General features: G+C 38.0%; 2 protein-coding genes across 3 annotated transcripts in view; one reads left to right on the forward strand and one right to left on the reverse strand.

Moving 5' to 3' along the window:
* Positions 1-16,134, reverse strand: part of xirp2b (xin actin binding repeat containing 2b) — a 56,155-nt gene extending 40,021 nt beyond the window's left edge. For both annotated transcript variants that reach the window (XM_067444554.1, XM_067444553.1), the window contains exon 1: positions 15,993-16,134. The gene's annotated coding sequence lies outside the window, so the exon portion shown is untranslated. The remainder of the gene's footprint in view (positions 1-15,992) is intronic.
* LOC137076190 (zinc finger BED domain-containing protein 4-like) lies at positions 88-3,769 on the forward strand. The gene is made up of 4 exons (XM_067445129.1): positions 88-649; positions 1,024-2,087; positions 2,393-2,709; positions 3,047-3,769. The coding sequence occupies exons 1-4, from the start codon at positions 440-442 to the stop codon at positions 3,400-3,402; spliced, it is 1,947 nt and encodes a 648-aa protein (XP_067301230.1). The 5' UTR covers positions 88-439; the 3' UTR covers positions 3,403-3,769.
* Positions 16,135-16,788: the final 654 nt, after the last annotated feature.

Here is a 16,788-nt window from a genome sequence, read left to right on the forward strand (position 1 = left end):
GTGGTGGTGTGGGTCAGTTTGAGGGTAAAGTTAGGGACAGGTGTGGTGGTGTGGGTCAGTTTAAGGGTAAAGTCAGAGGTGTAAAGTACTTGAGTAAATGTACTTCGTTACTGTACTTAAGTATTTTTTTGGCTACTTTGTACTTGTACTGAGTATAAAAAATATAAGCAACTTTTACTCTCTACTCAACTACATTTTTGATTGAATATTTGTACTCTTTACTCCACTACATTTGAACTGACACTGACCGTTACTCGCTACATTGTGTTTGTGCACGTCATCCATGACCGTCAAGTCGTGGCTTATTTCTTGGGTGTAAGAGGCGATATCGCCATCTGCAGGCTATTGAAGGTACTGGATGCTATTTGCCTATATTCGTTACTCCGTTGTGAACGTGAATTAGCAGCCTGCCGAACGCCAGGTGTTTCACATTTTAGCGATGGCTGCAGCCACTGATGAAGCCGAAGCCAGCACTTCATGCAATGTCAGCACCGATGATAACCACCCCTGGCCTTATTTGAAAGAAATGTTTTCATTTGCCGGTGTACAGAATGACTCTTACAGGATGCAGTGTCTACTTTGTTTGCCACGAACCACGAAAATAAGTGCTTTTAAGAATTCCTCGTCAAATTTGAGGAAACACATTGAGGTAAGAGTCAATTTAATGCCAATTTAGCCAAATTAATCTATACAGATCATGTTTGACTTTACAATGGTATTGTAAGCATAATGTTTGTTAACATAAGTTTGCTGTTTGTTAGCAATACCAAAAGTTAATACAGTTACTAATATTGTTAAACAAAAACACTGCAACATGACTATTTTAGTTTAAAATTTGAGTGCAAGGTGAATGAATGTAGTCACTGAAATCAAATGATCTGTATGGGAAGTCTACTAACCGATTATAAATTGTGCATCAGGTGTATTTAGCTGTGAATTTGTGACTGTATTTATCAGTGAATTTATATGTATTTTACTAAGTTGAAAAATAACACTGCTCCTCTTTCTTTCATTTTATTACAGAGAAAACATCCAAATCACTTAAATAACTACTCAGAGTTGACCTCGACTTCTCAGAAGAGAAAGAATGTAAGCAAAAACATGGAGCCCCTAACAAAACAACTCAAAATTGGAGAGACCAAGATCATTTCTCAAGCAACCGTTGATAAAGCTGTACTGCGATTCATTGTATATGGTCTCCAACCTTTCAGCGTGGTTGAAAAAGATGAATTTAAGGGCCTGATTCATGACTTGCAGCCTAAATCTGCTGTACGGTCACGATCAACCATCTGTGCCAAGATCGAGGAAGCTGCAGGAGAAATGAAGAAAAGTTTAACAGAAGCCATGAGAGGGGTGGAATACATCTGTACAACCACTGATTGCTGGAGTTCAAGACGTCGCAGCTTTATAGGTATGACGGCACACTGGATTGACCCTAACAATCTACATCGATGCTCTGCAGCACTTGCCTGTCGACAGTTAAAGGGGTCTCACACATTTGATGTACTTGCAGCTGCGATACATGACATACACTCTGAATTTGAGATCCATGAAAAAGTTGTCTGTATAACAACAGACAATGGATCAAATTTTTTGAAAGCGTTTCGTGTCTATGGCGGTGAGAACATGCATGGCAACAATGCAGAAAGTGCAACAGCAACCACATCAGAGGATGAATATGCATCTGACACTGAAGATGAGGAGAAATGTGAGGAGATTGAATATGTTGAGGTTAGTGAAATTCTAGCCTTGGATGATCTTGAATTTCATTTGCCCAAAAACCAGCGTTGTGCTTGCCATCTTCTGAACCTGGTTTCCACCGTGGATGTTGACGCTGCTCAAACGGATGAAACGTACAAAAGGTTATCAAGATCATCCTTCTCCAAATGTTGGGCCTTGTGGAACAAGAGTGGCCGGTCCAACAAAGCTGCAGAGATGATGGAAGAGGAATGTAGTTTGCAGTTAATTCGTCCAAATGCCACACGATGGAACTCTTTGTTTCTTTCAGTGGAGAGGATCCTAAAAATCATGAAGGAAAAGGGAGATGGTGCTTTCCGGAACCTCTGTGCGGAATTCAAAATCCCCATGTGAGTAATGTTATAATGTAATGACTTTAAAAGAAAAGTTTCTTTCAAAAACTTTATGCCTTTTTCCACCAGCAAAAGTGAATATTTTTATGCCATCAAGGCATCCTGAATTGTCAGATAAAATAATGGATATTTTCTAATGTTAATTCAAAAATGGGATGCAGGAGGGGTAGCAGCAAATTACTTCAAACCACTGCAAAATGTTCTACTGTCTTATGATGCATGTCTATAATGATTGAGTAGCATCTATATTTTACAGTAATTAGCTACTTTAAATAGTCTTAAACAAGGTTTTTCTTTTATAGGTTTACTCCTGCAGAAAAGGCCTTTCTTGGGGAATATGTCACCGCAATGGCCCCTGTTGCCAAAGCGATTAATATCTTGCAGGGTGAAAACAATGTGCACATGGGCTGGCTTGTACCAACACTCAACATCATGGTTTCCAAACTAAAACGAGCCGAGATATCCATGAAACTGTGCAAGAGCCTAGTAGATGCAATCCTTGCAGGTGTGACCAAACGCTTTGGTGACATGCTCAATGATCCTGAGCTGATTGCGGCTGCAATCCTGCTTCCAAAGTTTAAAACTTATTGGACAACTGATGCTGCCATCCTCAAACTCGGTTTGTTGACAGACCTTTAAACTAGGCCTAAATGAAGAGCAGTGAAATGCTTATTAGTGCAGATTTGTTTTAAATTTTTTAATTGACCGCAAACTGATTTTAGAACTAATAAACTTTTAGATGGAATAATGGGTGTTCTAGTATTGCATATAATTTTTAGGACACTTGAGAATTTTCTATTTACTGTTATCAGTAAAGTGTTTTTTTTTTTTTTTAGCTGTAAAATGCTGAATATTTTAAACTGTATAAGTACATATAAGCTTTAAAATTTTAAAAGCACAAATGCTTTTGAGTTAAATTGTTGCAGAAACATTACTAAATGTGTATTATATTGTAGGTCTTGACTTCATAAAGAAAAATATGGAGGAGACCTCTCAGCTTACAAGTGATGCCACTTCTTCAGAGGAAGAGGATTTCTTTAAGCCATTGAAGTCATCCCAGGCACAACAAGGCCCAGCAGTGCTTGATGGCTATCTGACGTGTGCTGGTGATGACATGGGTGTCCTGAAAACCTTCCCACCGCTATTAAAGTTGTCATTAAGGCTCAACACTCCCCTACCTGCATCTGCTGCTTGCGAGCGACTCTTTAGCACTGCTGGCCTCATTTTCAGTCCAAAAAGAGCTAGAATAAATTCCAAGAACTTTGAGAACCAACTTTTGTTAAAGTTGAATAAAAATATTGCCCCTCTCTGAGACTGAGAGGTAGGCTACATTATATCAAAGTCAGCTCTGATTTGACTTTTTTGTTTGTCCATTTTACTGAAAAGACCTTTTTTGAAAATGTTTTGAGTTTGACTTGGACAGAGTTGTTTAATCTGTGTTTTTGTTCTGTCATGTCGACATACTGAGGTGTTCGATTTCTTTTCGATATTAGGAAGTAAAACCTCATAAATAAACTCTTGTTTTTCACTGACTTACAATATCTCTTTGTGTTGAACTACTGCATATTTGAGCCAACATTCAGCACGAGTAAAATACTTAAGTACTTTTAAAATGGGATACTTTAAGACTTTTACTCAAGTCGTATTTAAATTGGTGACTTGTAACTTGTAGTGGAGTAATTTTTACAGTAAGGTATTTGTACTTTTACTCAAGTATGGCTTTCAGGTACTCTTTACACCTCTGGGTAAAGTTAGGGTCAGGTGTGGTGGTGTGGGTCAGTTTAAGGGTAAAGTTAGGGACAGGTGCGGTGGTGTGGGTCAGTTTAAGGGTAAAGTTAGGGACATGTGTGGTGGTGTGGGTCAGTTTAAGGGTAAAGTTAGGGACAGGTGTGGTGGTGTGGGTCAGTTTAAGGGTAAAGTTAGGGACAGGTGTGGTGGTGTGGGTCAGTTTAAGGCTAAAGTTAGAGACAGGTGTGGTGGTGTGGGTCAGTTTAAGGGTAAAGTTAGGGACAGATGTGGTGGTGTGGGTCAGTTTAAGGGTAAAGTTAGGGACAGGTGTGGTGGTGTGGGTCAGTTTAAGGGTAAAGTTAGGGACAGGTGTGGTGGTGTGGGTCAGTTTGAGGGTAAAGTTAGGGACAGGTGTGGTGGTGTGGGTCAGTTTAAGGCTAAAGTTAGAGACAGGTGTGGTGGTGTGGGTCAGTTTAAGGGTAAAGTTAGAGACAGGTGTGGTGGTGTGGGTCAGTTAAGGGTAAAGTTAGGGTCAGGTGTGGTTGTGTGGGTCAGTTTAAGGGTAAAGTTAGGGTCAGGTGTGGTGGTGTGGGTCAGTTTAAGGGTAAAATTAGAGACAGGTGTGGTGGTGTGGGTCAGTTTAAGGCTAAAGTTAGAGACAGGTGTGGTGGTGTGGGTCAGTTTAAGGGTAAAGTTAGGGACAGGTGTGGTGGTGTGGGTCAGTTTGAGGGTAAAGTAAGGGACAGGTGTGGTGGTGTGGGTCAGTTTAAGGGTAAAGTTAGGGTCAGGTGTGGTGGTGTGGGTCAGTTAAGGGTAAAGTTAGGGACAGGTGTGGTGGTGTGGGTAAGTTTGAGGGTAAAGTTAGGGTCAGGTGTGGTGGTGTGGGTCAGTTAAGGGTAAAGTTAGGGACAGGTGTGGTGGTGTGGGTCAGTTAAGGGTAAAGTTAGGGTCAGGTGTGGTGGTGTGGGTCAGTTTAAGGGTAGAGTTAGGGACAGGTGTGGTGGTGTGGGTCAGTTTGAGGGTAAAGTTAGGGTCAGGTGTGGTGGTGTGGGTCAGTTTAAGGCTAAAGTTAGGGACAGGTGTGGTGGTGTGAGTCAGTTAAGGGTAAAGTTAGGGACAGGTGTGGTGGTGTGGGTCAGTTTAAGGGTAAAGTTAGGGACAGGTGTGGTGGTGTGGGTCAGTTAAGGGTAAAGTTAGGGACAGGTGTGGTGGTGTGGGTCAGTTAAGGGTAAAGTTAGGGACAGGTGTGGTGGTGTGGGTCAGTTTAAGGGTAAAGTTAGGGTCAGGTGTGGTAGTGGGGGTCAGTTTAAGGCTAAAGTTAGGGACAGGTGTGGTGGTGTGGGTCAGTTTAAGGCTAAAGTTAGGGACAGGTGTGGTGGTGTGGGTCAGTTTAAGGGTAAAGTTAGGGACAGGTGTGGTGGTGTGGGTCAGTTTAAGGCTAAAGTTAGGGACAGGTGTGGTGGTGTGGGTCAGTTAAGGGTAAAGTTAGGGACAGGTGTGGTGGTGTGGGTCAGTTTAAGGGTAAAGTTAGGGTCAGGTGTGGTGGTGTGGGTCAGTTTAAGGGTAAAGTTAGGGACAGGTGTGGTGGTGTGGGTCAGTTTAAGGCTAAAGTTAGGGACAGGTGTGGTGGTGTGGGTCAGTTTAAGGGTAAAGTTAGGGACAGGTGTGGTGGTGTGGGTCAGTTTAAGGGTAAAGTTAGGGACAGATGTGGTGGTGTGGGTCAGTTAAGGGTAAAGTTAGGGACAGGTGTGGTGGTGTGGGTCAGTTTAAGGCTAAAGTTAGGGACAGGTGTGGTGGTGTTGGTCAGTTAAGGGTAAAGTTAGGGTCAGGTGTGGTGATGTGGGTCAGTTTAAGGGTAAAGTTAGAGACAGGTGTGGTGGTGTGGGTCAGTTTAAGGGTAAAGTTAGGGACAGGTGTGGTGGTGTGGGTCAGTTTAAGAGTAGGGTTTAAGAGTAATTAATTACAGATGTAATTACAGTACATACAGGTGATTTTGTACACAATAAGTGGATTGTATCAAATTATTATTTTAAATAGTAGTACATAGTAGTAAAATAGTAGTTGGTAATAGAAGTAGGTCCCAACTTCCTTGTTTGTGCATACTTGTGTGCAAACATACTTGGCAATTAAGCTCTTTCTGAATCTTATATATAATATTATCCATGTATCAGATCTATACAGGTGAAGCTGGGGAGGGTGGAGGATTTCTGAGGAACTCTGAAGCCAAGCTCATTGGCTGTTGCAATATGAACTAATCAGCTTGTAGTTAAAGATGTAAATATCATCAGTTGTGGAACTTCTGTCATGAAACTTTAAATGGTGCATCATTTTATATATATATATATATATATATATATATATATATATATATATATATATATATATATATATATATATATATATATACACACACACACACAATTGTGCTCAAATGTTCATACGCTCCTTACAGAATCTCCTCTACAGTCCACAATCATCTCTACTGTTCTGAGCATGTTCAGCAGTGTTTGTGCTAAAGCAGTATGTCTGACATGCTTGCAGCAGTGTATCAGTGAATGTATTGACAGTAATCAGCAATGAGCAATAATCAACAGCAGCAGAAGCGTAGCACATCTGTTCCGCCAAGACCAAATATATTAATTGTCATATCCATTATCCTACTAAACTCTCAGAGAGTTTTATTGATAGAAATATATATTACAATAATTATTTGGCATGACTGTGAGAACTGGGAAGTAAAATATGCATCTTCTTTTTTTAAACGCTCAATATATCTTATTATCGCCTATTTAAAAAAAGGCTTCAATTTCTTTGTGCAAAATATAATTTCTAATTTTATTTCTTTTGATTTTGGACTAAAAAATAACCAAGTCATTTTCTTGACAGTTTTTGTTTGACTCACCCAGTTCTAATCTTACAACATCCATTATAGAGAGCACTAATGGTTGGCGACTGTCTGCAGTTGCAGTAAAAGCAGCGGGCCGATCATTACATAAAATGCTGTACTGCAGCACGATCAGCAAAACGGACTCTTCATTAACTTTTAATGATTTCGTTCCATTTAAAGACTTATTTATGACACTGAAGCATTTATTAAATAGGTACATAAAGGTGAATAAAATGCTTGTGTCATGTGGCATGTTTCTGGTTCACTCCTGTATAAAACGTGCTGGCAGCCCAGGGTTTTAAATGGTCTGTAGATGAAATATACGGTTTAATGGCTCTAAATACTGCAATGTTTGCTCAGGCATTACTATGCGCTCCTATAAGTTATTCCAGTGTCACATTAAGTAATTTCATTTACTTGCTTAATTATTTGTCATGCAGCAGAAGCTTTTATCTAAAGCTTAAAACACACTTATTATCTCCCAAGAGCAACCTGGGGTTAAGTCCTCTGCTTAAGGGCACTATGGAGTTTCATGCATCATATCTTGTGGGTTTTCCAGCCGGATCCTGTAGTTTTCCACACAACCTCTTTTTACTTCAGAATTGTGGCATACTTCTGCACTGTAAAAAAAAAAAATGTTGTTTTAACTTAAAAAAGTAAATAACCTGGTCGCCTTAAAATTTTGAGTTTATTGAAATTAAAAATTTGAGTTGATACAATGAAGGAAATTAGTTTAATAAATAGAAACTCAAAATCCTCTTTACATTTGGCATGTTTTACTGCGTCATCACAAATACAACACACAATTACTCAATATGCTTACAAAATATTTTTATAATATTTGAATAAAGGTCAATTCTCAAAAATGTTCATTGTATTAACAACATTTTAAGGCAGCCAGGTAACTTATTTTTTATTTTATTTTATTACAGTGTGTGAAACAGGATTTTCAACTAGTCAAAATGGAAGGTAGTATTTCATCTTATTTTTCAGGAATTTATGGGATGATGAAAAGTGGGCAATGCCTACCAGAATGGAGTCACGCGGTTAGAGGAGAAGCTGCGTTCACACACTGCCAGTGATTAAATCTCCGGAGATCTCCAATATCTGCACTCCTGCCACAGTCACTGCATGCCTGTGCTGCTCATTTGATTATTTTGACGCCTGTCAGGGTTCTGTCACTTCAGTCTGTTTATTCTTGGTTTCTATTGTCTTGTGATGGTGAGTGTGTGAGCACGCTCTTCTGTCCATATATGATCCACTCGCTCAACTTTACTAGATGCTAAATGATGCAAGCCATATTCACCCAATTCAGCCATATCTGTTTGAACCAGAAACTTATTCAGAAAAAGTGGAAGATTGAATTATATAGACTCATTTATAAGTGGTATCAGAATGGTAATGTGTTTTATTAACTGTAATGTGCACATAACTATACTTCTTATGATTAGCCTTTTGCTTGACTACATTATTAAACAGATAACAATGTGTTGCTAATGTTCCCGTTCACCATCTCAGTCTGCTTTCTAAAAATCAGCATCGTTAAATCATCAGGGGAGAAAGGTGGAGGGCTCTATTTTAACGATCTGAGTGCATAGTCTGAATCCGAATCCACTTTTGCTAGTCTAACAATGGAAAAAAACGGTTGGCGCATGGTCCGAAAGGGTTGTCCCTAGTCTCTTAACGAGTCATTGGTGTGTTTTGGGCAACAAACCAATCAGAGTCTCATCTCCCATTCCCTTTAAAAGCCAATTACGCTCGCACCATGGCAGGTTTACTATTTACATGGCAGAATTTGCAAGCGGATAAACGTAACGCTTCTCCAGTGAGGAATCCTTTTATTTTTAATATTTAAAAAATGTTTATGTGCTGCTGGGTGACTCTTTGTGTGTATATATGCTGTGCAGCCGCCTATAGGCACATGTTACTGACACACCTATTAAATAACACAAAAAATACTGCGCTATTGACTTTAGACCAGGTTTTTATTGGACAATGGCGCAGTGGCTTTCAATACACCGGGTTTTCAGACCAGCACGCGAGTGCATTTGCTATTTAAACAACGTGGTGCTGGACATGAAAATGATAACTGCATCATACTGAAAATAGCAAAAAAACACGTGCTTCACACCTGGTGCCGCATTGCGCTGGGTTATGCTAGTGCCCATATAGTTCATCATAACATTGTAATCATATACATAATTCACCCTCTTTATTGCTAAATGTACCCGATTTTTCATATCAACAGAAAAATATTCTGCAAAACCTGGCTTCTCTCGAGACTCCCCAGCTTCACAGCAGTTAATGATATGCTAAAGCCCCGCCCACACATTGACGTGATTGGTTACAAGATAGTTTGTGGCATAAGAAACACCAAGTTTTAAGGAGAAAATACTTTGCACATGGTTAGTCTTTTAAAAAACAATTAATCGCATTTTAATTGCATATAAATATTTGACCTGAGAAAAATGAGAAGTAATTTTTGGTAAATGGACTGCATTTATATAGCGCTTTTATCCAAAGCGCTTTACATTTTTGCCTCACATTCGCCCATTCATACACCGACAGCGATGTCAGCCATGTAAGGCACCATCCAGCTCATCGGGAGCAGCTGGGGTTAGGTGTCTTGCTCATGGACACCTTGACACTTGGTCAAGTGGAACCGGGGATTGAACCACCAACCTTCTGGTTTGTAGACAACCTACAGGAACCACTGAGCCACTGCCACCCACATTTTTCACATGTATTTTTAGTATACCATTGAATAATGACTGAATACATAAGCTTAATCAACAAAATATTGTTTATTGATTTCAGTCCAGCAGACCAGCGCAATGTTTGCCATTAAGTTTAGCAAAAGCATATTTGTGATATTTGAGGCTCGATGTGCTGCAGTGGTACGCAAACTCCTTGTTGTATAGCTTGCACACAACCATGTTCTTGTCGACGCTTCCATCTTCTCTTTTTTTTAAAACAAAATTTCCCATCCACGGGGCCAAGCAAAGCGCTCTCATCAGCTTCTTTGTTCATGTTCACTATGGTTTGTTGTCGTGACTCGTGAGCGCTAGTTGGTGTTCCAGTATAATCGCTCCGTCGAAACTCATTCACTGAAAAACGTTCCGCAGTGCAAAAATAAGTGTGGTTAAAATTATGTTATTTATTTTTTTGCGTAATTAATTAATGCGTTAAAGTCCTGTAATTAATTAATCTTAATTAACGTGTTAAAGTCCCGGCCCTAATATATATATATATAGGCTATATATCACTCATTTTTATCACCCAGACTTATATATAAAATATCCCCAAAAAGGTAAAAAAGTATCAAAGTATCAAAATAGCTGTAATCATCCAGCCCTGAAGCCAGAAAGCATCTCTAAAATGCACAGCAGTCACATGATGCATGACCATGGGTGGTGGTACATAACATCACTGGGTAAAGAGTAGTCTATTTTAGCCGTGCTGGTGTGGAGGGGTGGGGTACGCTGGTGTAAACCCATCAACCTGTCAAGAAGGATGAGTAACCACAGACATCCACCACCCAAAATAAGCCTGGTAACAGCTACTCTTGCGCTTCAGAAGCATTTAAAATGCGCCTCTGTGATAGTGGAGATGATGGAACATCCTTGTTCTTCATATTTAGGACAGCGCTCTATATGGCATGCTTAGCTTTCTATTGAGCTAGTGCTGTTTGAAAGCTTTCACCCTGGGATCGTACGAATCCTCACGCTTTAAACATGTCAACAATCCGGGGCTATCTTGTAATGAGTTATGTAGAGTCCAGAGCTCACATGACAGGAAAGTGAAGTAATCTAGGCGCCAAGTTGCCGCAAAAATAAATCTAACTTATTTTAAACCAGGATGACTGGTGGGGTCAGGTTTCTGAGGGAGAGCTGACGACAGTTTGAAGATACACTCAAAAGGAAGGGCTTTATCAAAGTGTGTATTAAGTGCAACAATGTGTATATACTAATGAACTACATATATTTCAGTGCTGGAGATTCTACCTTACGTATACTGTAAAGTAGGTAAACTGCTATTATGCAATTAATTTTTGTAAAAAATGGTTCGCTACACTACAAGTGTACAAGCAATCAGCGCATTTACCTGCCATAAAACCAACAAGGTATTTGAACATAATCTAGGGCATGATTAAAATGGAAAAGTTTTTCCTTTTGCATTTTTTGCGTAGAGACGACAACATTATCAAAATCCAAGAGAATGACGGAAAAAAAAAATATTTAAGCCAGGCCAGTAGTTAGTTATGTAACTTTGTAAAATAAAAATAAACACCACAAGCCTATAGACTGAAGACGTAATACGCATGATGTCACCACTTTCACAAATTATTAGCATTTTTACACATAGACAATAACAGTATCGCTTCCAAAAAACACTTTGCACTTTGAAACCAGTTTTCAAAAGCTTGCATTTTCAGACTCAAGTTGTCAGTTGTCATATAAATGAACGGCCAAAATGCAGTTTTTACACTGTAAAAAATTATTTAGAAAAAAAGTTACCTGGTTGCCTTAAAATTTTGAGTTTGTTGAAATTAAAATTTTGAGTTAATACAATTAACTTTTTTGAGATTCGACAACCTTTATTAAAATATTATTAAAAGATTTTGTAAGCATATTGGGTAATTGTGTGTGTTTTATTTCTGATGACGCAGTGAAACATACCAAATGATTTATCACATTTTTTATGTGGTTCAGATACAATAATATTTTGAGTTTCTATTTATTAAACAAATTTGCTTCATTGTATCAACTCAAATTTTTAATTTCAATAAACTCAAAATTTTAAGGCAACCAGGTTACTTACTTTTTTAAGTTAAACCAACAACAACAAAAAAAATGTACAGTGTAGTTGTGTCCTGTAAATGACCCCTTAAGTACAACTAATAAAACTTTAACACTGCAAGGCAAAAACAATGATGAGAAGCACCACAACTTTAAATAAATGCATGGTTGAGAGTTAAAAATGGTAATTTACAGTTTTCATTAAACCTTTTATGTTGCAAACATTATTTTGTAGAGCTCTGTTAAAATGATGTTGATCATTGCATCAATTTAATATCTTCTGTAATTTTAACTCAAATTTCTGTGTTAATTGGCTTTTTTAATTAGGTTGTAGTGACTTAAACTTTGGAAATTAGGCAGTGGATTTCCAGTTCCCAGCATGCTTTGCACAGGACTGAATAAGGAGAGTAAATGTTAAAATGAAGTATTAATTTTTTTGTTTTTATTGAAGGGAAAGACCTGTCAGTGTTTAATGCCGTTATGTTTGACATTTAAAAGACTTTCTGTAATGTTGAATTTTTTTGGTTACCATTGTGCTGAAGAGTAGAGACATGAAGTTAAACACTATAATCAATGACTGTGCGCAGAGACGAAGGAGAACAGGAAACAGGACTTTAATAGCAAAACTCAGGAACACTTATTGACACGTAGCACATGAACGAGAACCGACAAACTGAGGGTTTAAATACACAGAGCAAATGAGGATAATGAGGAGCAGGTGATGGACAGGACTAATTAACCAAACTGGGGAAAACAGAGAGTTAGGCCCGTTTACACAATGTGAAAACGCAGATTTTTCCCTGCGTTCTGGCCTGTCATTTACACAAAAACGCCGTTTTTATCCCAGCAAACGATTATTTCTAAAAACTCCGGCCAAAGTGGAGATTTCTGAAAGCGCTGATTATGTGTTGCAGTGTCAATTGGGAGAAACAGGGTTTTAGGTTCTCAAACGTCACATTATGCGGCAGTAAATGCTTCCGTCATATAGAGTTTGTTTGAGCATGGATGCTGTTAAGGTGGTACTCATTTTTACTTTTGTGAAAATGCTTTTGGCCTGTTTGCATTGGCTAACTAAACTGCTGCACTATATCGAGGAGCAATGAATACAAACAATGAAATAACGTTGTTTTGAAAGGAAAAGAAAGTCACCTGTGCTATTCGTTGTTGTCGATTTTGAGGATTCTGACTGGCTTGCATGGCTTTATCCTTCTCACTACACTGCCGCCCATAGGTTTGGCATAGTTATGATGGCGCTCGACGGCGTATTTACGCGGATTGATGTAAGCGACAACTTTTTTGAAAACGATGTTATGTGCACGATGTTATTGAAAAGGGGGGGGGGGGTATTCGTTTCTCGAAATATCGGCTGTGTAAATGTGGCCTTAATTAAGACAGGGCATACTTGTAACATTATGTTATCATGTGCTATGATAGCTGTTGATCTGAACTGAAATAGATAAGATTAATTCGTTTCAGGGCTTAATTTTTTTGTTTGTTTTTTATTTGATGCAATTTATGTTTAAGCTACACATTTTTAAAAGGGGGTTTAATGCTATTTCATGCATTCTGACTTATTAGTTGGATTCTCATGCTAAACATGGCCAAAATAAACAAACAATTTTTTTTAAATTAGTTGGATGTATGGCAGATTATTTCGGTGTCAAATAAACTCTTCAGGATTCGTATGCGTGTGCATGCCAACCAGAGCGAGAGCGAGAGCAAGATGGCGCCCATCAACGAGCTTTGTTCGGTTTACAGAAGCCGTCGGCAGCACTGACATTTTGTTTTTACACTACGAAATCAACAATGACACTAAAGAAGTGTGTTTTTAGTTGTGAGAGAAAGATAACTTTGTTCAGGGGGACATTCCAGAAAGCAGGTTATGTGACATACCCGGGTATATTTAAGAGTTAGTTAGCAGATCATCTCATACAATGTGACAAATTACAGCTATTCAGAGTTCATTTTACAAAAAACCAAAAGTAGGCTAGCTTGTCAGCATTAAATCAAAATTAACCAAATAAACTAATAACCACATATTCCTGGTCTTACAGATTAATTGGTAATAAAAAGTCTTTGCAATCCTCCTGCATTTCCAACGCAACTTTCCTTCATGCATGGCATAACACACACTTTTTCTCATTCAGTCTATTCCGGACACATCAAATCAAGGATCACCCTACATTTTCTTTGTTGAATATCCAAAAACATCCCATTATAAAAGTAAAAAGCATTATGAACGATATTTGACCTCTTAACTACTGCAACACTGATATTTGCAATATTCAGTTTGTAATTTAAATATATTGTTATTTTTTGCTGAAGCAGTTATTTAAATGTCACTGTAAAAAAATTTCTACCTGAAATTTTGAAGTACAATCAGCTTCAATGTTTAAGTTATTGAATCTTTTTTAACTTTGCTTCACTTGTTTTGATGAGTTAAAGCAATGTAAAACCATGTCTTAACTTATTGATCATGTCATTTTAACATTAACAAACACAAAGGGTTACCATGATATTTTAATGCCTCTACATACAAACCAAGAGTTTGTGACACTTCATTGAACACCTTTCCCATTAAAAAAATCCCTATTTTCAGTGTTTGTCACCTAGAAAACCCTTTTGAGTGAGTGAAATGAAATCTGCAAAGTCAATTTAGTTATTTGTTGCAGTAAGAGTGAAGTTAAAAGAGAGAGAAAACAAATTTAAAGGCAATTTCGGGACAGTGACAGAATTGATCAGGTAAAAAAGAGACAAACAACTTCTTAATGAGAACCTTGTGTTTTCGGTCATTAAGACAGAGCCTAGAGTCTTACATCAGTCGGGAGGAAGACTGCTGGCGGTTCAAGCAAAGCAGGTTTATGACCGATTCAATAAACAGCTCAATATGGAATTTCACAGCAAAATAATAAAGCTTGCAGTACCAAACACTACAGAAATTGCCCTAGCAAAACTCCCTGGTGTTCCTAAGGGGTGTTAACTCTCAAGAGTTTTATATTCAGAGGTCAGTGGCATAAACATAGCCATTATGTTAAGACTGGGTCTTAAAGGGATAGCTCCTTTATTTTCCTAAAATTCTGTTTTTTTACTCACCCTAAGGTTGTCTCAAACCTGTATGAATTTCTTTCTTCTGCTGAACTGCTATGGAAGTCAATGGGGACCAGAAACATTCTTCAAAATATCTTCTTTTGTGTTTGCAAAAGAAAGAAATTCATACAGGTTTGGAACAACTTCAGGTTGAGTAAAAAACTGAATTGTCATTTTTGGATGACCTATCCCTTTAAGAACCAGTATGGTCAGCTAGCAGTTAGCCAAGGGGAAAACGGTATTACTTTTCAGTATCAAATTAGACCCATCTATGTTTTTATGTAACTAGCTTAAAGTTATAAACAGTCTTAAAGGAAATTTGATGACTAACTCGTAAGACTAGGCTAAGCAGTTTATGGCCCCAGGTCTGTAGTTAAGGCTCAATGCAAGTCTGTGGGACGCTGTGGTCTATTTTATCATCCACCAGGTGAAAAACGGATTATTGTAAAAGAAACAGCGAATCTCTCCTCAACAAACCACAGGAATTCAATCCCCAGGACAGAGACAAGAAGAGAAACTAGGCTACATTTATAATACTTATGCTTAGGGGTTTCTTAGCACATACCACTAATAACTAAAACGTAACTAAAAATATGCAATATATACAAAAAACAAACTGCTGTTTATTTACAGTATTAAAAAAACGAACAGAAAAACCACTTCTTACGATCATTTTATCAACCAGTAATTTATTTTGTGAATGTCTGAAAACTGGTATAATTAATAATAATAATAATAATAATAATAATAATAATAATAATATAAAAGTACATCTCAATAAATAAAGCGTAATAAATAAATAAAATAGCCACAATAATGGTAAAAATAATAATGAGGCTGATAATGAATAATATATCAAATTACAAATAATAAAGATAATAATAATATTAATAATAGTAATAATAATGATAACAGCAATAATGATAATAATTATTATTATTAAATTACATACAGTATAAATAAATAAGAATATATATACAGAAAATACTACAAATATATATAATTAGGACCAATTATTCTGAGGAAGCTCTTCTTTAAAACAATCATGAACAGAATCGCTCTTCTCTCGTTTCTGTAAACACCTGCACATCTTCTACTTCTAATGACAAAGCAAGTACTATTTACCAGAGTAATGTCTCTTCCAATCACTAACAATGACTACAAAAGTCCTTGTAAACATCTTTTCCAGCACATTTCCTTTAAAATACAATTAGAAGTCAAGACAAGTCACCTTTATACATAGCGCTTTATACAATAAAGATTTCTTCAAAGCAGCTTTACAGGGATAACAGAAAAATCATTCAATGACGCGAATAGAGTTCATTTTGCAGCTCTAACAAGCTGAACGTTCCCTTCTTATCCATTTCACAGATCAATCCGTCCAGGCAGGGTCACACTCACCAACTGTGTGTCGTCTGGAGGAAGAGGAGGGTTAGAGATCCACAGATTGGGCCTGTAGTTTCCTGCCTGTCCTGCAGGTCTTCAGACTCGCCAGCAGTCTGGCTTACTTAGTTCTCCTGAGGCTGGTGGAGACCAGCTCCAGCGGCACCCGATATGTAACGTGTATCCAGCGAGCCTTCGGGAACAGCTGCTTTTATTTCAGACCATCTTCTTCTCTCCCCTCCCCTCGGCTCAACCCTGCGCAATGCCAGCAGGGCTTTTTTTGGAGGCCTTCATGCCTTTCGTGTCATGCTGGGAAGCAACAGCGCTGCGCACTATGCGCCTCTGTGCTTGTTTCTCCACTGATAGGTATAATAATTATTTTGTGTACTGTCATTAAAATGAACAAGCTGCATTATGGGATTATTACATATATGCATATGATCTGATGCTGTTTTTCATTGGTTTCATTGGCTCATCTAAAGCTGGAGTCCACTGACTCAAAACTATTTTTTATTTTATTTTGTCTAAATATGGAACAGAGGTGACAGACTAACAGACTGCCGTTGACACTGACACTCACAAAGAGTATTGACCCAGACCCTGAAGACCCAGATTTTCCCAGATGTAAGGTTTTTAAAAAATGTCCATGACTTTTCAATGCCTACATTTTTTTTTAAATCCCTGATATAAGGGCGTAGTTTTGGTTTGAACACTGAGGGTGTTGAAATGTGTTCACGTTTCGCGGGGTCCCAGCACATGCTCCCTCCTGAGATTTATTTTGTTTGTTTGTTTATTTATTTATTTTTGCAAAATG

The sequence above is a fragment of the Pseudorasbora parva genome, chromosome 5, assembly GCF_024679245.1.
Source record: "Pseudorasbora parva isolate DD20220531a chromosome 5, ASM2467924v1, whole genome shotgun sequence".
Classification (NCBI taxonomy): domain Eukaryota; kingdom Metazoa; phylum Chordata; class Actinopteri; order Cypriniformes; family Gobionidae; genus Pseudorasbora; species Pseudorasbora parva.